The 24697-nt window shown below is 42.4% G+C and overlaps 1 protein-coding gene across 1 annotated transcript in view; it reads left to right on the forward strand.

Moving 5' to 3' along the window:
- cntn4 (contactin 4) overlaps window positions 1-24697 on the forward strand; it is a 116890-nt gene that overhangs the window by 60600 nt on the left and 31593 nt on the right. Inside the window, 6 exon segments of the mRNA XM_041949047.1 lie at window positions 7288-7491; window positions 10226-10328; window positions 11236-11420; window positions 16046-16185; window positions 20015-20141; window positions 20948-21098. Coding sequence (XP_041804981.1) covers window positions 7288-7491; window positions 10226-10328; window positions 11236-11420; window positions 16046-16185; window positions 20015-20141; window positions 20948-21098 — 910 coding nt within the window.

A 24697-nucleotide genomic window follows, 5' to 3' on the forward strand; every position in this document is an offset into this window, starting at 1 on the left:
TCAGAAATGCGTGTTTCTCCCAAATGTGCAGTCCAGTTCTCCTCCTGTCTGTCACTGTGGATCAGAGGCAGCAAGAGGAGCTGAGAGGCTGTCACTTTCTGTCTTTCTCAAAGCTGAGCGCATTAATGGGCTGCCAGTGTGACCCAGCCACGCTCTTTGTACTACACAATTACTGTGTATAGTCGTGGGCCTAATGCTGCTGACCTCTATTTTCTAATGGGGAGAGACCTTTTAGAGGCACTCAAGACTGAAATCACTTTTGTCCGTCTCCACTAGTGATTTTTTTTTTTCTTAGTGCCTGTGTGTGTTGTCCCTGTTTGTGCTCCCACCCGAGGCTTTGAGAACACAGAGCATGTGCATCCTGTCCGGTCCTGTAAAGGAAACAGTGAGCAGAGGATTCTCGGAGCCTGGAGCAGATATGAGAGCACTGCAGTCAGTAACACAATGTGGGATGACAGTAGTTTAAGTGAGGACATTTTTTTCTTCTTCTCTTTGTTTCTGTGCAACGAGGCAGCCTTCCTAAGCTGCTCTCATAAATCAGTGAATGTGTAGACTGTAATAGGACCGAATTGTGAGTGTGTTTTCTCAGTTGACTTTGGAGCGTTTCTCATGTGCAGTCTGTGTTTATGAGCGCTCCTCTCTGTGGCTCCGGAAGTATTTTGGAAAATGTAGTTCATGTTGTACCAGATCAGCGTGTTTTACCCTGTTTGACACCACCCAGTAACCCCTCCTGCTCATGAATTTAATACCATGCTACTGATGCCTATAATCAGAGAATTATTCAGCCTGGGAAAGGACGAATGTGCACCGTTTTGTTGTGAATTTGTGCATTTTGCAGCATGCCCACATCCCACTGCTTTGTAATTGGGTTATTAAAAATGCATATTGTTGTCACAGTGTGCTCTTACATGGATTATTAATATCAAATGATGAGGCAGCTGATGCTGATAATACATTATGATGGCACAGCATCCTGATCCTGATAACAGCAAACTGCAGACGTCCTTTTGTATTGCCTCTTGGCTGCTGCGTTTGCTGGCAAAATGATTTTTTTGTTGTTGGCCGCCCATGTCATAAATATTGTCCGTGTCCAAAAGACAATGTATTGCTTTAAGCAGTAGGGACAGATCCCCCTGGGGACAGTGTCAGTGGCTGGCTTTGCTCCTGGGCTGCAGCAGGAGGAAGAGAAGCAGGCCAGGGCCTGTATTGTGTAGAAATTAATCACATTACAGAAAAAAAACACGGCTGATTTTTCAACTGCTGGCTGACGTCACTGACTGTAACAGATACATGAGGCCTGCCAATGGCCGCATTCGCAGTCATTTATTACAGTTGCTCCATTTTACATTTGTTCAGTTGTTTTCTGTTGTTTTTTGTTAATCTACCTCAAATCAACTGTTGCTGGTAGAAGACGCCGTTCACATGTCAATGTTTTCATTGTCGACTTCTATGGTGCCACATTTACAAAGCCGGAGAAACCTCGACAGCAGTGTGACTAAAATGTAGAGTTGCTTTGAACATAGCATCCATCCTGAATACATCCTCTAATGGACAGTTACATAATAACTATCAAGCATAGTTATTAGAAATATATATGAATCTAGCATTTTAAGGGAAGGATCCATGGTTTTGGAGGTAAAAGTCAGGCTATATGTGCCTTTCGTCCATCAGTTTTGACCAGTCTTTTTTCAGTCTCTCTCCCAAGTCAAAACCAAATTCCTGGTTTGTCCATGCGAGTACAATTACCTCAGAATCGTACTTCCCACCTCTGCCCTTTTGGTGTGTATTGATTTGATCTATGCAGAAGCTCACACATGTAGCAGAGCAAGGCTTGTCAAAGTCCGGCCCTCGGCCTGCATCCGGACCAAACAGGAAGTCAGGCTGGACCCAGCCCATATTGTCAACTGTCCCATCCAGCCCAGCTCACTACCTATATTAATGAATTCAGACAAGGGGTACATCTAATGTTTCCCACCAGTGGAAGAGGTCCAGTTTGTCCTGAGCGTGATGGTTGATCAGTAGTATTTTACTCCACCACATTCACTCATTTAATATCCTTCACTGTATTAACTCTGTTACCTGCAGTAATCACATTATAATGTGACCGAACGGTTGTGTAACTGGTTCTGTAAGACTGTTACTGCGAAACTAAGCCTCAAACCTGAGAACATCAACATACTGTTATGGGCATTGGGAATTCAACACGCCAAAACATAATGAGTTGCAGGCCACACAGGGAGAAGGTAGTAGCAGCTCACTCAGTTGCACAACCATAAAAGATACTAAGAACTTGTATCCAGACAAAAGAAGTAAAGGAATAGCATCTAGTAGAAGGTCAAGGAAGGCGCTTAGAGGAGGCAGTTTGCTCATGCTAAAACGGTATGTAAGGACCTTCATTTCTGTATCAATTGGGTGCATACTGCATACTTACTGCTTTTGCCACTTGCAATAAAAGTCTCTTGGATTGGAAGATCTTGGTCTCCTGCTCCTTTTTTCCACCACACCATCATTCTTCCGCTCTACAGATGGTCACAGAAAATCACAAAGCTTGTCTGTTCGATTGCAAGAGGCATCATCGGGGTTCATTTTTTGTATTGAGTCTCAAACCTGAAGAGGTTTCATTCAGGTCTCATTCATTGGTAGATGACTGTGGGTTGAGCACTGAGGTCTTTTTTAGTTCAGTATCTAGTTATCATTATGGAGTTCCCTTGAGTCCATTCACATTGATGTAGACTCATGAAAACAACATTAATTTTGTAAGAAAGCTAAAATATTAATCAATAATAGTAAGCCTAAGTAGGCCTGAATACTTTTTTTAAAGTCCAAAATGTAGTCGAGGACCCCTGCCTGTGTTATGAAGAGGCTACAGTACGTAATGAAGTCCTCTATTTTGAAGTAAATTTTCTATTGATCAATAAATGGTTAGTGATGTTGAATATTCAGTGTAGCTGGAGATCATTCACACAATCCTGTCCCAAAATCAATTTTGTTTTAATGCAGCTTATTTATATATTGGCATCATTGTCACAGCAACATTAACTCTTGCAGAGAGTGTTGTGTGTTGTTGCTGCTGAGTTCAAATTTTAGCGACATCATGCTATCAGCTCCTAAACCAACGTGTCTCGTTTTCTTTAGTTCACAGTTTAGTATTAATGTAGTTGTTATGAACGTTTACTCATTGAGCCTGCTTTGTTCAGTTTTTCTGAGCTTTAGTAAGTTAACTACATAGACTTAGTTACCCTCAACCACTGCATTAACTAGTCCTCAGCGTAACAAAGTGGAAAGCTGCCAGGAGCCCAAAACACAAGGCAAATGATAGACGCTTTGAAAATTTAAAAAGTAAAAAATGGCTTGTAAAACACTGAAAATATTCATAATATGAAGTTTAAAAAAACTCAGAACAAAAAAGGATGTACAGTTGTCAATGAGTGTGTGTCAAAGCCCCACATCAGCACCTCCAGCTGGTTTTGTCTCAACGTGATAAATACAGTTCTGTCATTATAAAAAGAAACGCGTTCAGAATATTCACAGATGAACAGATTGAATAAGGTTTAGAAAGGATCCTCATGGTAACCACTAGATGACCCTTTTAATGGATAAGTGAATATATGGCTAAAGCATAGTACACCCAAAATGAAGAAGTATGGAGTAATTCAAAATATTCCACAATAATAGTGGAATTTTAACTATTGTCATAAATTATGTAAATAATGAGACTAAATTATGAACGAATGTGTTTTGTTATTTAAACAGTTTGCACACATAACTGTATGTACATCATTTCACAGGTGCCCAAATCTGATACAGTCTTTTCCTGTCTGGGCTGTCATAACGGACGACAGACCTTCTTGGTGATCACTGCCCACCATCTTGGTCTTCATGTTCCGTCTTTGCATGATCACAAATCAGTCTGGGCGTGATCTTAAGTGCGGGAGGAGACGGGCATGTTTGACTTACACGTCTTGTTCAGTCTTTGAATATTCAGACAGGCCTGTCCTTTGAAGCCGCACTTAGGTCTCCTTTTGTGAGTGAAGCAGCTTTATTCATTGTGACTTATGCAAAGTGATCTTTAACCTAGAGGGAAGCCACAAAGAACACTTCAGGGACTCTTGAAAGCCTTTCTCCATCGGCTCATGTTTTGGAAAAAGATGATTTTTTTGGACAGGCCAAAAGCAGCTACAGACTGTAGTAGAACTGTGTTTTACAGATCAAGATTATTGTTTTCTGCTTTGAAAAGACCTTTTCACTGGCTTTTTTTTTTCAGACCCTAGTCTTAAATGTCTTCAATTGTTAATTTGAGCTCTCGTGCTGCTGTTGTCACAACACAAATAAGGCTGATTTGCTGTTACCATGGCAGTGATTGTAATGCTGTCTCCCAGGGCAGCTGGTTTTCTTCTACATTTTGTCTTGGAGATGTCCTGTTTTTATACCAGGGAGCATTGTGTAACCCATAAAACCAAAGCCCTGGATGATTTCGTGAAGACTGTTCGGCCAGCTGTGTGAGATATCTCATTATGTTTTCGTTCTCTGCAGCATTCTGCAGCTCATGTTGTGCCGTGTAGTCATATGGGTTTTAAACATAGAACGAGAGCAGGTGCAGCCACAGTCCAAAAGCACTGGAGAGGAAACGAACACAAACAACATGCCTTATCCTGCCTTGAAGTGTCCCCTGTCCCCATGGGCATCTTGCTGTGCCATCACTCTGCGTTCATCTCCACACACACACAGCAGCCAAACCCGAAGCCGAAGCCCCGAACGATGCCGACCGGCCGCCTCCGCTGCTTCCCGTGCAGTGCGGTACCTGCTCCTTTCAGACAGCGGGAGTGCGGGGTCGTGCTGTGATAAATGGCCAAACAGCACGGGGAGGCGAAGCGGAGGGTTCCTCCAAGGCTGTTTTGTTTAATTGCTAGTCCGCTAACAAGTGGTAGGGTTTGATTAAGCTCAGCAGGAAAATCGCGCTTGCCTGTCAGTTAGACCGGCTGTAGCACATTACGTCACGACGTTCAGGTGATGAGTTGACATCAATAAAGTGAAGGACTCGTCCAGGAGTCGCTCTCATATGAACGAGCACGAGCCAGAGAGGGCTGTTACTGATATACTGCCTCCAATTCGTTCAACACAGCTACTGAAAGATACATGGAGGCGTGAATTATGAAAAATATTATGCGACAAACATACAGTATTTCTCTCACCTCACACATGTGGGGCACATGCAGTCTAATTTCTTGGAATTGCAGGCCAGCAGTTCTCAGAGGCCTATCTGTGCATCATTCTGCATCACATTTCTGGTATCTCCGTGAAATCATGGCACAGATGATGTCTGTGGTTGAATTATGGCACTGCTAACAGTGATGTACACATTTAAAGTGAGTTTTAAAGCATTTTTTATTCATTATTTTGTGTCATTAGAGACCCAATTTTCTGCTGAGCATTTGTTGCAGGCTAAACAGTGGTTCACACTACACTGGATTATTGATCAGGTTAATGGAGTCCCATGATTACTTAATTTCGTCTACTGTAACAGGCAATCATTACTTATTATTACACAGTAATTACATTATTATTATTCATGTATGAAATGCTCAGTAATTGGCCATTGAATATTATCATTTGTTCTTTCTTAAAAGCATCTATGGTGCTAAAATTCTTGTCTAATGAACCAGATAACTGTGTGAACAAAGTCTTCTGTCTTGATCTGTGAAGCCAACGTTAAAATGCACTGAGTGCCCTTTCATTTCACACGTTTTTTCTGATCTCAGTCATGAGGTTGTATAGAAGAAACACCATTGACGTCAGCAAATGTAAGAACAAATGTGAGCATACCTAAATACAGCACATGCACAGTGGTGATTTTTTAACTAGGTATGTATTAGAATGCAGAAAGGAAGGAAGGAGGAATTTCTTTGGTTCAACTCAAGACGTCAAAATCTGTGTTTTGCTAAGTTTGAAATACTCCAACACGATTACGTGACACTGGGGAAAGGCTGACATTTAAACTCCAACACTGTTTATTGATTTTAGCAGGCAGGCAGTTACGTGCCAACATGATGCTCCACTTCCTGTTAGCGATCGCACTTTCAGCTGGTTCCTCGAAGGCGGCTGAGACGTCGTTTTAGAAAACGCTGCCGCTCATTTTGCATCATAGCTGTGATTGTAATAACAGCATGTCTCTCAACTCCTGTCACTTTTTTGAATGGTTTGAAAGAAAGAAAAACAAGATACGACAATATGAAAAGCAGAATCACTGTTGTGATAGTGATTCACGTCAAAAAACAATTCTGTATCAACCAGGGATGAAAAAAAAAACAGGGTTTAAGTGTGGTCCATCCCCTTTATAGATGACTTGTTATCTGTTCAAGAGCGCCAGGTCTTCTTGCATACTTAAAACATGCAATGGTTATTAAATGCTTTGCAGTTTATATAATAATTAAATTCAAGGAACCAATAAAGAACAAATCAGGAACTAATATTTTGGAAAAAAGGGATTTGACAGCAGTTAAGTTAGCTGAGAACTAGCTGCTAAATATCAATATCATTTTAATGAGCAAGTATCTGATGAGAAGTTGCTTCTGTGAGTCTGACTGCTAGCCAGTTATGTAATTCTCGTTTTTATTCCTGATTAACTCTGAATTAGCTGCTAAATGGCATGTAACCAATAGCTAATGATTACTTTATTATTGTGTATATGCCTCAGTGCAAAGTGGTGCATCGTGCTGTTGTTAGGGGGGCTGCATTATTCCGTCTTGACTACCTCACCATTACTGCTGTGCAGAACTGAGACAGAATAGATGCAGGACTTGGTTTAAAAAACAGATAAAAACAAATCATATTTTGAAAAACTGCCTTTTTTATACATTGGCTTGAAGTATTTGAAGTGCACCATGCTGTTTGTTGTGGTGGTCTTTGTTAGAAACTAGCTCTGTTGCTGATTCCAGTTGGCTGTGTGGGGAACTGTAATTAGTCATGACAACACATACCCCACTGTCTCCAGAGTCCCTGGTTTAGTATGCAGAACTCCTCCACATGAAAAATGGTCATTTGAAGTGAGTCCAGATCATTTACATTGGTTTGTAACCTCACACAGGTCCAGTCATCAATTTTCACCTTAGCATGATGCAACTTTGTCACCTTCAGGAGGTCTGAAGCTTGTCACACCACCACAATCAAAATATCTCACTTCCCTCCCCCGTGTTTCATGACCTCCTCAAAAAAATGAAAAGAAACAAACAAACAAAAAACTATACTTTTGTTTCTTAACTTAAAGTGAGCACTCTTCTTTATCCACAGATCTCATATTTTCCTGGATCTTCAACGAGTACCCGACATTTGTGAAGCAGGATACTCGCCGCTTCATCTCACAGGAGACAGGAAATCTGTACATCGCCAAAGTGGAGCCCTCAGATGTTGGCAACTACACCTGTGTGGTGACCAACACCGTCACCAAGACCCGAGTCCAGGGTCCACCTACTCCCCTCGTGCTCCGCAGTGATGGTGGGTCTCAGTAACATATTGTGCTTATATGAGCTTTTTTTTAAATATACATATAGCACATTTAAACATACATATTTTGTAAGTAAATGTTCTATGAGCAGGATAATTCACTTGCTTTTAAGTGGACATTCAACACTACATCGTTTGTCTGTGCGTTATGCTTTGATAATCACATGGTTCACCGTGCGTCTTACATTTGGTGCAAACATAAACGTCCTCATGTGACGCTCATGTCTGCATGACGTTTACCTTCCTCCTTTTCTTCATGCCTTCAGCAGCACTGAGAGATGCAGCTTCTCCGTTCTGTGCTGGAGCCACATGGCTGATGTAATACAGCTGTACTGAAAATCCTGCTCATGATAAACAAGCTAAACTTGCTTTGTTGGTACCTGAAAGTAGGACAAGTGGTTTTAAAGGAATACAAATGAAATTCAAAGGTTAATTATCTTTCTTTGCTAATTTCAGCATGTCCTTTAACATGTGGATCTGATGCTTTAGGCTGGCCTTATCAAGGCACTCCAGAGGAAAGGTCATTGTCAGCAAGTAATCTAATTGTAGGCTTCCGCCCCGGAAGCCTGCTTCTTACCATATCTAATGTAATGCAGTAAAAGAAACGTGAAGCTAAATGTTACTAGAAATGCCTTTTATGACATTGATATGGGTTTTTGGCTTGCCGTTAATTACAGCTTTAACAAGAACCCTCTCAAGACTGAATATTACTTCTTATCAAACAGATTTGTTATGTCTCGTTATTGAATGATTAGTATTATTGATAAGCCTTTATTTTACTCCTCCTGTTTAGGATTTATAAGCATTATATGAACACTTAATACACGCTTACTGCTTAGTTGCCTTTAAATGTTCTGGTCAAAAATGATCAGTCAAAATGCTACTGATCTACCAGCTGATTTTTTACATTAACACACGCACAACATAAACATTTTTCACGAGGATTTCTTTAAATTGGTTAAGATTTGTGACCAAGGTGTGCAGCACGTCATTAAAAAAAAAAAAAAAAAAAAAAAAAAAAACAGAAATTGCAATTTCTTGTCACTTTTTGGCCAATTTACCAAATACCCAAATATCTGTGACAAACTAATACTGGCTGACATATTGGCCAATATCAGCTCATCACTTTCACCGTTTTATTGGTTGAACTGTAATTACAGCTAAGCAATTTTATGTCATCAAGCATCCATTCATGGTTTAATCAAATCAAATAAATAATACTTGCTTACAGCTACAGTGTAGTGGCTCATTAATTGTTTTCTATGACTTGTAAGTGATTAATATGGGAGGTTAAAATAAAGTGCTTCTGAATTGGTATTAGTGTTAGCGTATTGTGCTATTCGGTTTTTTTTTTTGTTGGTTTTTACCTGTATAATCAAAGGTTTGCACAGTAAATATTGTGTGAACTTGTTAGGTAGCTAAGCTACCACAAATGAAAAGAAAGAATGAAGATCTGTATTCTTTTAGCATTTAATAGTTATCCGGTACGTCATTTAAATTAAGAAGATAAAATTTCTTACTTCACTATTTGTTGAACGGAGGAGGGAATTGTGAACAGCTTGTACGATCTGAGCAGCCGTTTTTTCTGCCTTCTTTCCTTTCTTTTTTCATTACACCTTTATATCGGCGATGCAGCGGGTCCAGCAGCGAAAGATCAGCCCTGCCTCACAGTCACAGGGGCTCAGATAGCTGCTGCAGGCGTGCACATCGAACAGGTGTCCCCTACAAAAGGTTATGGTATGAGACAATTACCTGTCCACTTCCACCTGTCGGCTTAAAATGGGTGATAGTGCTGTGGTTACGTTCCAGTATGAGACAGTTGTGATAAGGATCTGAATTAGCTTTCACAGTCACTCAGAGAGCCATCCTGATAACACATGCCTCACCAAATCAACGAGATGAAATTGGCCTGTTTCCTCCATCTCGAGAGCTATTTCTGCAACACAGCCCTGAATTACAGCGATGGGGAAAACCAATTGTTGCGCCGGTTGATGAGAGGGGCTTAAAACGCCGCGCTGTGCACCCAGAATTGCCACAGCTAAGAGAAATTAAAGTGCGCCCAATTACAAATTCATTAATGTAATTTACCTTAGCGTCGCATAAGAGGCAGAAAAAACACGTGCGTTTCCAACAATGTTCGACACTCCAGCCTCTATTTATGAATAAGTCTGTCCCAAAGCTAGAACAGCAGAGAGCCCACATTCCCGTCTGCTCCTTTATCCAGAGATTTTTAGCATGCACAGCAGCAATATTATAATCCACCGGAGCTGCTTCACCGACGGTGAATGGGATGCTTTGTAGACACAGTGGCGGTACTCAGGGGGATTTTATGGGCCCATTTTCTGGTTCATAGCTGTTAGCACTACAACAAGATGAAACTCATCTGGATGTAAAAGCTCAAACCGTCTATGAATTCTCAAAGTTGTTTTTCTCCATTCGACATCAGTGTGCTGCATGTCCACTGGAAAGCTGTGTTTTGGCTTTTTTTCTCATTCTTTTCAATGGAAGGGCGTTCTGTGACTGCCGAGAGCAGAGCGTGTTTCTGCTGCTCACATTGCACAGCGATGGAAGTCGAAAAACATTTTGAGCTCAGAGTAAAAAGAGGTCTTCACTTGAAAGGGGTTTTCAGTAGCTGTGCAGCAACAGCACAAGCAGAGGGCCCGCGACTTGCCTGAGTTGCTTAGCATTGCACTGACACTCATGCTCATTTGCATTTCTCTTTCAGGTGTGATGGGTGAATACGAGCCAAAGATTGAAGTTCAGTTTCCAGAGGTTGTTCACGTTGCCAAAGGATCCACTGTAAAGCTGGAATGTTTCGCTCTGGGAAAGTAAGCCCACTCTTAGTCAGGCGCAGCATGCTCACTAGCACATAAAAGAAAATTATTACCAGAAGAGTGCTGGGATTTTTTTTTTTTTTTCATGTGTTTCACCACTTTGCTGCAATCCTCACGTGTTTTGAGCTAGGCTGTGCATCTAAGAAATGAGAGGGCACATGAGGTGGTGTAAAAATCTTCAAAAATCAGGTTTTGTTACACAATGTACTGAAGCCCAGAGTACATCACGAGGCACGATGCCAGAAGAGAGTTCTGTGGAGTAATATTTGCACTTTTACATTCCCCAGGTAACCAAACCCCTTAATTGTGCAGCCGAGAAGCCCCTTAAACTTTTCTTATGAATATTATGGCAGAGTGGCCATAGAATAGGTCAGTTTATAATGTAAGAATTTGATCCTTAAAAGACCAAATTAAAGCCCTAAATGTTGCACTCCTCCTCAGATGCTCTTGCATTTAACATTAAGGAGTTTAGTAGCATGATTTAAGCACCCTGTCCCTAATCTTGCAATGTAAGGGTACTGATGTTAATTCCAAAATATTTAAGGGACTGTGAGTTAATATAAGGTTGTATGTGTGCAGATAATGGAAATGTTGAGACATTTTTAAGGTTTTGGCATCACCACCCAGTTTCTTTATCATTCGTGCAAGATCTCAGTATTTGAATTCTTTGTCTTTCAAACAATAAAAGATAACTTATATTTTTTGAGTTTGTATAGCACGAGATTGATTTTTACTTTGCAAAAATGGAGAAAAAACAGCTCTTTTCTACTTGGTGTGAAGCCTTAAATTACTTTTTAATATATCAGAATCTGCGCCTCACTCATGAGCAATAAGTCTTTCAAAGAAGAAACTGAAAGCTGTGAATTCAGAGGCGTAAAATTCCCTGCGTCTCGTCTTGCAGCCCGGTGCCGTCCATAAACTGGAGGAGGGTGGATGGCGTACCCTTCCCCAGGAAAGTGGACATGAGGAAAGCCAGCGGTGTCTTGGAAATCCCGTATTTCCAGCAGGAGGACGCCGGCACGTACGAGTGTGTGGCCGAGAACTCCAGGGGGATGAACACGGTGAAAGGGAAACTCTCTTTCTATGGTAGGTGATCCTGACTTGCATGAATATTTGACCAGCGCGCACCACATCTGTCAGCGCCGCTCAGACGGAGAGGCGGCAGAAGCAGACAACAACCGGTCTTATAAAGCAGTCGGCGGCGATCAGCACAGGCTCGTGTGGCGCACATGAGCAGGGAGGCGCGTTTTAATGGCGCATCAAAATGATTAAAGGCTGTCAGCCATGATGCCTCTAATATTTTGATCCAGATTAAAGGAGTGATGCGGATGAGCCTGAGCCCTTGGATACGACCTTGTTGGTGAGCCTTGTGTTGGGTTCCACCAGATGGCATCGTGATTGACATCCAACTTGACTGGAGATCAAAGCCGTTAAATGTACTATACATAGACCAGTGGCACATATGTCAGGGACATAATCTGCACAGCAGCATCTGGATCCGCGGGAAGGGGGTTAGTGGATTCACTCATTGTCACAGAGTCACACCTACTGTGTTCAGAAGTCATGATGACTACTGTCACTTCATCCCGGCATCAGAAGCATAATCTGCTCTTACAGAATGACGGATAATACACATTTCTGATGAAAACCATAATCTACATTCGACAGCAATGCTTTCCGTTCTAAATTGGTTATTTTATCTATTAGATGCAGCCATATATTTTGAATAAGCATCTTCATTTTTGAGCTAAATATTTGAAGTTTGAACAGCACAGCAGACACTGGTGAACATGCTGACATCTGTAGATAGTATGACATTTATATAGTTAAATATACGAGCTGATTGTCAGCGTTTTGGTCAACAGCACTGCACTGTAGGAGTTTGATATTTTTGCAATTCAACATTTATTACAACCTTGCTAAGATGACACTGTCCAGACCTCAGGGGTCAGCCCCATGGCTGACTCCACGTACAAAAATCATGTATTACAATGATTTCAAATAATGTAATACATCCATCTCTGAGCCCATAATAAGAGAAACCTGAAAAATAGCCCCATCTACTTTTCATTTATATTGTAAATTCAAAATTACACAACGACAAAATAGGATTCAGCCACTGTGACATTAAAATGTAACTGAGGCTTTTTTGGGTGAGGCCGACACTGTTCCATATTACATACAAACCAGGTATATTTTAGAAGAATCCTCTTAGTTGCTTATGTTTATTTTTTGTACAGTAATTGTGCACTCACTGCAAACAACATGCCATAAGGATTAGTGCATATTATATAATGTAAGCCATTGTGAACTGGGACACAGACTTAGTATTTGAAGCCAGAATTGATTTACTCTTTGAGCTTAATTTAGTAGCATTAATTAATGGAGTATAAGATTCATCATTTCTGTGACTGACCAACACTGGACTGAAATTTGGGGAGAAAGGAAATCATTTAGAGTGGAGGAAGCTAATATTATGAATCCAATGTGCCTGTCCATACTGTAAACAATCAAAGGTATTACACCCTTTTAAATCAGCTGAATACTACTGGTATTTACCAATCCTGGTAATCATGAATGACGTAGTCACGAATGAATGGTTAAAACGATCCCATTTCATTAGCTTTTGAGCAGGACTTCTTTGCTCAGGTTTGCCAGCTGCTTAACTTGCCCTTTGAACAGTCTATGGATTTTCCTTCCACCTCGACCACTCTCTGTTTTCCTCAGATTTTCTCCTCTTCAAGTCCTGCTGTGTCAGCTGTCAAAAAGAAGTCATTTGGGGCATTAAACAATTTGCCATTATTTACAACAGCCCTGCAAGCTCATAGCGTCATTCACTATAACAGCCCAGGAGCACGCTGTGATCCACCTAGGCTTCATTTGTCCTTTTGAGCTGTGGCTCTCTCATTTTTGATCTGTTTTGTCACTCTCTCTCTCTCTCTCTCGCTCTCTCCCCTGCTGTCTGCAGGCAGGTGATAAAAATCAGTAATCTTACTTTGAATTCCCTTTGAATTAAGCCTTTGAGACATTCATCAGCAGTGTAAGCCAATGGGGCAAATCAATAAGGGTATCTTGTGTACATCCAAGCAAGAGAGGAAAGGGAGCTAGGCTTTGTGTCAGACAGCAAGAAATGGAGGTGTTACTTTATGGTGGCGCTGTGGCCACAGTTCAAACATTTTCACACTGTCAGACATGTCAGTGTTAGTGTACCAAGGTACAAAAACACTGTCTGTCTTAACTCCACTAATACAGAAGAAATAATGTCTTTCAAAATTACAATAGTGTTTTTTAGAAAATTAAATTTTCCATCTATTCATTTAGTCTTCATGAACTAGCTGAAACAAGAATTCATTAACCGCACTGAGGCTTTAGAATAGTTTTGGTTTTAAGCTCGAGGTGAAACTACATTAATTAGTTCTCTTTAGTTTGGGTGCATTTTTCCACAGTCTTTCTCTTTAAATCTGCGTTGGGAGCAGTTTTAACTACTACAGCTCAAGCCAAAGGCAGGAGGTTGTTTTGTTAAAGCTCCATCTCTGAGGAACAGCTCGAAACCAAATGGCCCTTTGCTCGCTCGTTGGTGTTGATATTACTCAGAGGGAAAGTAAATGCAAAGCTCTGACAGGTTAGTTTCCCCCGTTGTATTCACATTTGTGTTTCTGAAGACTTACCGCCGCATTATCTCATAGTGATTTCACTGATAAGGCAAATTCCCATCGCTCTCCTGCTTTAGCCACTTGACGTTTGTTCTGATTGTATGCGCGCTGGGCCAGAGATGGGCTGCCTGCTTTCATTTGGTAAACGCTGACTGAGAGTCGATACTTTCGCAGCGGGTGAGGGATAGAGTGAGGGACCCTGACAGCGAGGAGGAAAAAAAAAACAACAACAATGCAGTCCTGAAAGGTGCAGTGGGTGCGGCGGCTCGGCCGGGCTCTGATGGAGGATTTCTGTAGCACGAATGGATGTGAAGCTAAGCGACTGGCTAGTCTCATAGAGTACATTTCTAAAAACTCATAAAGCCACACACCACACTGGCTTGTTCAGGTCTGTAGGCTGGTAATGAAGTTGATGCAAAGAACACATCAATGTTTAGCATAGATGTCATATCACATAGTTTGATGTCTGTGGCAGGATAAACAGCAGCCTTCAGTCAAAGGAAATCGTAGCCTCCTTTATGTTTGCACAGATGGCGACAGCGCAGCCTCCGCACGAGTTAAATGTTAATGACCTCAGCCAACCTTGTGCCGCAGCCTCGGCAGCCAAAGGGATCTTAGAGGCAGGATCCACAAATACAAATATTTCTTTGATACTGGACTGGATTTTGATCTTGAATCTGCGCAGCGCATAAATACAGAAGAGCGCACAAATACTCCATTCTGGTCTCGACATCCACCTCTTTTCATCAGTCCTCCCTCCGTGCTCCTGGACGCCCACATACACGCCGCATACACGTTGAAGTTGTAATGCACACAGATATCGCGGGGCTACATTTGAAGTCATTGAATTTCTCTTTGTCTTATCCTGCTTTACTCGAAGGCAAATACTGTATAGCAGAAGCCAATTAGAGCCGGATTTGCACTGGTACTGAAAAGCCTCCACAAAGGTCAGTCCTTGAGAGTGGCATTAGGTGAGGTCTGCGGAATGGAAAAGTGCAGTCAGCCATTACTCTTGTCCTGCCACTGGCCTTGTGTGATATAGGATGATAGTAGCTTGACCTACACAGAATCCAGAATGTACAGAGCGTTACGCAGAGAGCTCTACAGATCTCGTTTTATGTCCCCCTTTTTTTTGGCTTAATCATTCGCCCTGAGTTACTTGCATGACACAACAAGAATCAATTGTTCTCCTGTATAATTATACCATCATTTACTTAGATTGTATCAAATGGAGGGTTTTTATGGCACCAGTAGCCACCCTAATGTATATGGATCTGGTTTTCATCACTTCTGTTAGACTCGAAGCACACAAGGAAAGTGAAATAAACCTTGAAAGCTGAACTTCAGCGATAATTCACCTTAAACTAAAAGCAATAAATGTGGGATTCAAAGTCCTGTCCCTACAAGTCAACGGAGACTGAAAGCTGCTCTCAGTCCTGATTGATTGGTCTTTCGATGCATGGACTAACACATGGACTTTAGCCAACAAGAAAAGTTCAGTCTGTTTCCTGTATACATTAATATCAATCCATCCATCCACTGCCTGTAACAGCTTATGCAGGGTCACAGGGGTTGGAGGTGATCCCAGCTGACACTGGGCAATCTTGCAAATGACAATGGATAACTAGGTGGAGGTTCTTTCCATTACAATAGTATTAGAACGTGCTGTGTTTTGCTGTATTGTATGTATGCATTAATCCTATACTCGTGTTTCCTTGATCGAGACTACCAATACTCCATGATAAATGATGATTATAATTACTATAATTAATTAAGTAAGATTTCCCTGCATCATCAAGAGCATGTCCTTTTCTACATTGATATTGAGAATATTGCTAACAAAACATATATATGTATATATTTTATCTGAAAGGCATTGTTACCAGAGTCAGTCAGTCACTGTGATTTTAATGACTGAATCAAACTGAAACTGCGAAATCAACAGAAGAGTTTTGATCTCAGTGGAAATGATGCTCTTGCTAATTTGTCATTACTATGTCTAGATCAAAAATTCTAAGTCGACAGTTTCGGTTCACTCTCACATTTCGATGTTTCCAGCCCCTCCTCATCTCATTGAGAAACCCCAAGATGTCCAGAAGCTCATTGATGACTCGTTGGTGTGGGAGTGTAAAGCCACGGGGAAGCCGAAGCCTTCTTACAGGTGGATGAAAAATGGAGAGAACCTGGAGTCTGCAGAGGTGAGATCTGCCAAGCGCTAGCGTGTCTTTAGAATTGAAGATAAAGCTCCGCTTCCAAGGTTAGCCTTGCGGCAGCAGCTTTGCCCCAGGTGCTCCTCGCATATTCTGTGCTGGTGAATGAAGAATGTGAGCAACCACGTACTGTATTTTCAAAGCTTTATTGTGCTGCTTGTGCAAGCTTTACTGACTAATTACCATGCATTATTGTCTCCTTCATTACAGCACGGCTCCTCCTGCGTACCAATACATTGTTATTAACTTCTGCAAAGCAGCATTCATTTCATAGGAATTAGACTGTGTCTGTGGTACATTTCTGCGCTGGGAGACTAAACTGTAAAGAGGCCAAGTATTTCATGCCAGTCTGGAAAGTGCAGTGATGTAAGAGCTACTCTAATCTTCTGTTAAATCTCTCTTCACCAACCGCGGTTAATAACCCTGCGCCACCAAAGACGGAAAAGTAAGATTCCCTATACAAACACTGTATATCCTGCTTTCATTCAGCTCCCTGCCCTCTCTGAAATCCCATTATATGTACAATGATGAGAGATGAGCCTATTGTGGCTCCAACTTGCTTACTTGTACATCTAACTGAAATCTCTTGCTGCCATTTGCAAAATATGGTTCAATATTCCTTCATCGTCATAGTGGATTATAATACCGGATCCTTTAGCCGGGTCGTTTGGAAAAGATTGATTGGACACTGGAGCACAGCTTGCACCTGATAAGTAAACAGACATTATGTTAATTTCCTTCATTATGCAAAAAAGGCGACAAACACACCAGAGGATATCGATCAGTACTTGAATGTTCTACATGTTGTTGGAATGAACCCAGTCTGTCATTAGATTACAAGAGGCAGCACAGCAGAGCCTCTTTCTCATAAAAAAAAAAAAAAGATTTGGTTTGCTATCAGGGACGAATAATCAAGGATCATTTTTATCAAACTCATTATAAGGTGAAAGCCCTCTCGTTTGTTTGTTAGAAAACAAACAACCCATCTGTTTTTACGTGTGAAACGAATCACATTTATGTTTCTCTCATTAGGTAGATTCTTAAAAATAGCAACCATTGGGGGGCTTTGCGACGGGCAATTTCTTAGTGCCCACTGTGTCATGAGATTTGTCTTTCTTCTGTTAATGTGACCTAACTCCCACTCCCTCTCACATTTCATTCTGAACTGAACACATTCAAACGAAAACACAACTGTTCTTAAAGATATCAGGCTCGTCGCTCTCAGCCACCTGGATTCAAAGCAGCGAATGTTTGATTAAAGGTTGCAGTGACAGTGTGGATTTTTTTTGTATTACCAGTGAGCGTGGACATAATAAATGGATATATTCCGGATGCATGGGTGAATGGATTAATCAGCAAAGGTGTTACATTGTTTGAAATGCCACCATTAACCACAGCGGCTTAATGAGTGGAAGAGGGAAAGGTCAATGATGTAAGGAGCAGTGGGGAGAGGGTGCACCATTTGTTGTTATTTATTGCAGTGAATCAATTGAGACCTTTCTGACCGTAGAGTTCACCGGAACCTATTTCTGCTGACAGTTTTCTAACTTTGAGCAACAGAAATAGAGCAATCAAACACAACAAAACAGAAGTCGTGGCTCATGTCTGTCGGGAAATTTGACAGTGCAGTAGATTTCTAAGGGGTCATGATATATATAGCTGAGTATATGTGCATTCAATTATTCAATATCTGCCACTTAAAATATTTAAGAGCCCCAACTATTTCTAGTGTTTCGCTAGTGCCTCTCAGAACTGGTTCCACAAGTATCTGGCTCGTTGTTGGACGGCCAGGTATGACTGTTTCTGATGCAGCTCTTGCAGATGATCATGAGGCGACGCTTCGTACATGTCAAGATAACAATGGTTTATTGGAATGCGTCTTTTCTTGAGGCTGTTCACATCTGAGCGACTTTACTCTTTTGCTTTATTGACAAAGGCTGCAGGATTAAGCGGCAGTGCAATTAAAGGGTAGCTCCCCCGTGAAACGGGATTTTTGGCCGCTCAGAGGCGTGAGGGACCGCCACACAGATGGCTTACAGTAGCATGCTTGATCTGAGGTTATTGCTTTTTTACGGCTCTAATGTCAAAGCCTTTACATTTCAGCAATGGGTGATCTAACACAGCCCTCGACATCCTGATTAGGACAGGAAAGTTTTTTTTTTCTTTCTTTTTTTCTGTTCATTCCAGCTCAAGTGGAGCAAACCGTCTGAGCTCAGCGCCTTTGTTCTCTTGAAAAGCCACTGTTGAGCTTAGTTCACGTCTACTTGTAGTTCTTTCTCACTCAGGCATGTACGATATATTTATCAAATATCTGTGATTAGAATTAGCAGATTTTCTTTCACAGCTCTACCCTGGTGAGCACTAATACTTCCTTGTTGTTAAACCCTGTAGAGCAATTTTCCTTTTGTTTATGAGATTAAGCTTGTCAGAGCAACATCAGTTGCATGCTGTTTATTCGTTGCTTTTTGTTTCTATTACATCAATTGAAGAAGACGAAGAAAGAGAAAGATTGTTTCCTTTTCCTTAAATCCACAGTAGCAGACTGATATTGTTCTAACATAAAATGTAGCTTGTTTACATTTTGCAGCTGGAGTGTAAATGTGAATTTGCATCATTCTGACAAAGGCTTCCAGTAATTAGTCATGCAGAGGAACATAGCTGCAGACGGCAATCGCAGCCAAGAAGCTCACTTCTCTAAACCATAAAAGTACTTCCGTCATGCCACCCATTCTTTTGCATGTTTCTGCAGCTTTATATCAAACGAATCAGCCCAGTGTTGTCGGCAAACGACATTGCCAATCATTTTCCTACAGCAGAAGGCGTACAGATGGTCCCCCCAGGTCCCTGCGTGAAAAACTGCTGATTTGAGAGGAACGTCATGCTTAATTAATAGCAGCCGTAAACGGGAGTGCTTTCCATGCACAGACTGATATACGCCACCATTTGCCTCCCTTGCCAGCAGCGATATTCGCCCCTGCACATCCAGAGCCGCGGAGCGTTGTGGAAATTCCGGCGCAACCTGCTCAATCACAGGATTAGTTTGTGATCTTTTAGTGAGGACTGCCTCTCTTTTCATGTGACAGTACCTTAATCCCCCGCGAGTTCAGGCTGCTCAGACACCCCTATGGAAATGGGCTCTAATGACACGATGGGTGAGGCGGAGGAAAACACAGGAGATGAAGGGCACAGGGAACAGCTGTATAGAGACGTATGAAAACTGCTCAAGGATTTAATACTGTCGTGAAGGAGTCGAGTGACAACCCGAGTTCAGAGAGATAAACTTATATTGAGGATTAAATGCCCAACGATGCTCTGATGATCTGGTGCCCAGCCGTCCTTAAGTAGATCTTAATTTGATGGCTCGATGGCAAGAAAGGTTTCTCCTGCGGGAACATGAAAACGATGAAGAGGAGGTGCAGCTTGACCGTGTAAACAGCACTTGGTATGTACAGTATGAGGCATACCTATCAGAAAAGCAATTTTCACAATGCATTATACCTCAGATGTTACGATATTCCTCCCCCTCTTATCCCCTCCTCCTGCTGAAGGGGAAACAGGCCCTGTGGTGCAGTCGCAGATATAAATAGGGCATGGTTTTATTTCACTCTCATAAACATGCAGATTGATTAGGGTCATTTTCTGCTAGCCTGCCTCCATCCACCCAAGCCTTTCCCTCCATTAGTGATGAAAACCTAGATTTATTGCCATGTCTGTCACTTCCAGACTATAATTCACTGGCCCACTGGCCGGCTGTTTTATGCAGATGAGCGCTGGGAATAAGGCATATTAAAGGCATGTGTCTCTGTGTCCACAGGAGCGCATACAGGTTGCCAACGGGGCTCTGTCAATCAGCCGCCTGACCCTGACCGACACGGGAATGTACCAGTGTGTGGCTGGGAATAAGCACGGCGAGGTCTACTCCAACGCGGAGCTCCGAGTTATAGGTAACACCAGCTTCGTTTGTGTATGTGTGCATACTCGACATGCATACAGTGTGTGTGTGTGTGTGTTGGCATGTGTGTATGCCTTTGTCCACATTTGATCTCATGTTTGCCCGGTCTTCTTCCTCTGCTCAGCACCGCCGGATGACCTCCGGCCCCTCTCTTATTGGCCACTAATTGAAAAGCATTAATTATGAGGCGAACGCGTCCGGCTGACAGTGATGTATGCCGGAGCCGCTCTGTTCGCCAGCCTCGCCCATCTGCCCTGTCAAGCCTGTCACTCTCCACTCTGGGCTGGCAGCAGCTCTCATTTACCATTCAGCCTCCAACATGTCTCGTCCTGATCATGTTGCTGATAAGAATCAGCCTCAACAGCTGAGTGCGATGGTCAAAGTGAAGGTGGAGATTTAAGAGTGTGAGAGACAGTGTCAGACAGGTGCACTCCTTCTGGAAAGGGCACATATTTAACGCAGAGTGTTTAAAGAATGCACATAAGTGGTTTATAGCCAGGGAACATTATTACGTGGGACCGAACCAGACAAGCCTGTCTGCTGAGAATAACACATTCAAATGTCTGCATTAATATTTAGCTCTGTGATTGCTAATTATTCAGATTGTAAAGATTGTAATCTAGTGTCTTTGAATTATCCATGGCAATAACGCGATGTATTTATAAACTCATTTTACAAAATGGTGAAAACACAATCAGAGATGAATGTTGTATGGGATAGATAATCAGAGTTCATTCTGAGGAAAAGGGATGTGAGGCTTTTACCAACACTGGCTTTAACATGCTGCTCTTGTCTCAGCCGTTGCCCCAGATTTCTCTCACAACCAACTGAGGAGCCAGACGCTGGTGAAGGTAGGAGGAGACGTGCTCATCGAGTGCAAGCCCAAGATGTCCCCATGGGGCGTGGTCTCTTGGCGGAAGGGCAGCGAACCACTCCGAGAAAGTAACAGGTAGACAAACATTTGGTTCAGTATTGATACAGGCCTGTTGTTCACATGCTGAATATGTGGCATTCTGTTTAAGTCATCTCCAATGTGATGTTGCCCTCAGCTGATTGCAATATTGGGCGAGAGTTACACATGACATGAAAAAAAGTCAACTGTTATTGTGTCACATTTTCTTCTTCTGCTCCTTTCACCAAGAGAGCTACTGAGCATTGAAGCTACACTCTGAAGGGAGGGTGCACGTCCTTTTAAGCAGGTATCTCAAATAGGTGGATGCCTACATAATCAATGGCCTCCAAAATGATTATTCTAGATTGAATTGTTATGTTCACTGCAACAAGATGCAGTGTAATATCATTAGCAGTTTGGCAACAGACCTGAGGTGACCTCTAAGTAAGTCATCTGTTCGTCTGTGTCCAGTCATTTGAACTGGGTCAGTCTGGTAACACAGCAGGGATGCCGTTGCAAAAAAAGAACATAGAGCCCAGCCAATAAAATGTTGAGCCTAACAGCATCATCCAGCAAGGTTGCGCATTCCTGGCACGGCCCGCATTTCTGCTGTTTACCTCGCAACTGTTGCTACAAAAGGCAAAAAAGATTTCTGCAGCAGTAACTTTACGGCATCGTGTAATCCTGTCTCACAGTATTACAAACTGTGCAGTGAGCTGTGTTGTGTTTGCTGTCTGATACGCCTTCAAACTTGTCGATCACCTTCCTGGTTCATGCTGTATTTCATTGTCATTTTCTGAAAACCCACCAGCAGCCCCTTTGCCTTGTTTTTAATGCAGGGCTGTGTTCAGTCTGAAAGCCAGCTTATTGTACTGCAAAACATTTGTAGACATTGGGGGCCTTGGTGACCCAGGGGTTGACCATGTTGTATATCCCTGGGTTCGAGTCCAGCTGCATACCTCTCTTATCCTGTCACCCCTCTACTGTCTATAAGCAAAAAATGCTTCCATACCATAGCAGAATATTCATTTTTATGACCATTTATTACTTTATTATTTATTGAGAAGAAATTCAAAAGAACTGAATCAAGGTACATCAAAAGGCTCATCAAACGTAGCATATTTCATTGCTGTGTGTCCGTGGTTTTGATGCAGCCCTCAGATGTAGTGAGAACACAGACCAGCTAGGAGAAAAAGCAACATGAAGCTTAACTGAGTAATGGTTAATGGGGTTTGCCTTGTTTTATCTGCGGATCTTTAGAGGTGACCAAACAAACCGCCCGCTGAGTCAATTCAAAGTGCTAATCAAGTACTTTTCACCTCAGTAGGGATGATAAAGGCTCCAGAAATCAAATTATTCAACCTCTGACTGGTCTCCAAGTGTCTGAGGAACAGAGGGTGATCTTAGCATCCCGCCACGTTTGACCCCTGAGATGCGATGTGGGCTACATGTGATAACTCTTGCCAGTGTCGGTGTGTGTCTGTCTGCATGAAGTGTGAAGTCTGGCCCAGTAGCCTCGCTGCAGACAGGGGTCATCCATTGGGTGTCACCGCTCTAGCATGACTCTGCTCTGACAGCAGGGCTGTGTGCACAGTGTCTTGCCAGGCTTTGCATATATACAAAGCGGTGTTGTTGCTTGTCAAACAAAGTGGCGGGGAATTTGCATAGTGGTTCTGCTGCTGGTGCCCTTCACTCGCCCTGCGCAACTTCCATCACACATCTCCGCCTCTCGGCACCTGGACCGTTTTGAATTCATAATTCAGATTGATTTCGCATTTGTTGGTGTGACGTGAATTGACGTCCTCTTGAAGTGATAAATGAAAAGACGCTGACTGTCCCAGTGAGGAGATAGATGCTTCGTTTTCCTGAGATTCTCTCTCTGCATGCACCCGCCCGTCACTGATCTCCCTTATCCTTAACAGTAAATCACAAAACAACCAACTGACTTTAGAAGTAATGAATGATTCAAAGTTTGAATCCTTAAAGCGTAATTAATGAATTTCTCTCCAAACACTGAAATCAGAGAATTCTTTTTGTTCCAGATTTACTGCAGCCATTTCATCTAGCTCTTTGCTGCACTAAGAGAATCATGATAATGGGTAATTAGCAGATGGATTTCTTAAACACTGTCTTTATTCAGGGAGTTTTAAAAGTCTGATTGATGTCCAGAAATGTTTAATGCCTTTACCCGCACTAAATAAATGATATTTGGCTCGGACCACCTCTGCTCCAAAATGAAGAAGAAAGAAGCACAGATTTGAAATTAAAATTCAACAGTCCCAGCTGTATTACATTAAAAGGGAATGTTTCGCCATGATGACAGACCGTATTGCCAGCTCGGCAGTGGAGTAACTGTTTACAGAGCTTGAAAAACACACAAAACACATGGCAGAGCCTTTAAATGTGCTGATTACAGCTCCCACTTACTCTCTTTCCTATTATCTCCATTTTCTCTGAACTGTGACATACACACAAACACCCCTGTGTTGTGCGCCACACACTAAAAAACGCTCAACATCTGTTGTTGTAATCATTAGAACAGTTGTCTCTGGAACGGCTGCCCAACAATAGCCGTCCTGCCTGTAGGTCGACTGCGGCGTTTAGTCTTATCCTGCTGCTTGTTTTGGAAATCATCAGACTTTAGTGAAAGCGGGTCACCGATGCAAATAATGGAGCAATCATCGACCTGGTCTCACGCATCAGCTGTGTCATAAGCATGAGTGTTATATTTCTTGCTCGTTGACTTTATTCGTGATTTTTATGCAGGTTGGAGGCCCGGATAAATGAATTGTCTTCATATGCATGTGCAGTGTGTGTATGTGTGCGTGTCTGAGCAGGTCTGCTTAGTTCTGCACCTGTACAGAATGGTGCAAATTCATAAGAGGTAGCTGTGATCCCCTTTTGTTGAAGATTAATTGCCTTAATTGCGTTAGCACTCCACCGTGGCTTCAGCGGAAAGGGAACTAGTGTCACCAGCTGGGTAATCCATCTTCATAGCAGCAGCCCCCTTTTTTCCCGCAGAAGACCAGTGGAGGGGGGTGGGGGGTTGTCTTATCTACCCCAGACAACCCTGCAGAGACGAGGTTTAGATGACATCAGCTGGAACAAAGCAGCTGAGAGCGCAGAGCAGAGCAGGTCTTGCTGATGAGCGTGTAAGTGGGCCGTGTCAGCCACGGAGAGCAGCCTAAAAAACATGCGATTTCAATATGTCACTGGCAGGAAGAAATCAAGTTTGTTAGGCCGCTCACAGCAGACACACTCAATCGGCTGTCCTCTCGCGAGCCGCCGCAGGACGTGCTCCCTCCTGCATTAAACAGCATCTTTTAGAGGCCTCGAGTATTTATCTCCATCGGCTTTGGCGTTCATGCAAATATTTGTGCTGGATCGTTCAGTCCTTTGAAGAAGGTGTTTACGCCTGGGGGAGGGCGCTAAAGTGCTCTGGGTGTGGCTTTGACAAATCCCCCCCGCCTTTGTTTTCAGGCGCCCTCGTGCTGCGGCGTGCCTCCTCGGCTGCGCAGCGGATACATGTTGCTTTGTTGTGTGTTTGGTTACAAAAGATGGAGGATGCCAATGCTTTCATTAAAAAAAAGTCTGATTAATACAATTATATTTCTTTGCTCCTCAGCATTCACACTGTCTTCCCTTCCTCTCCTGAG

This window comes from Chelmon rostratus, chromosome 2, assembly GCF_017976325.1.
Source record: "Chelmon rostratus isolate fCheRos1 chromosome 2, fCheRos1.pri, whole genome shotgun sequence".
In the NCBI taxonomy this organism is placed as follows: Eukaryota; Metazoa; Chordata; class Actinopteri; order Chaetodontiformes; family Chaetodontidae; genus Chelmon; species Chelmon rostratus.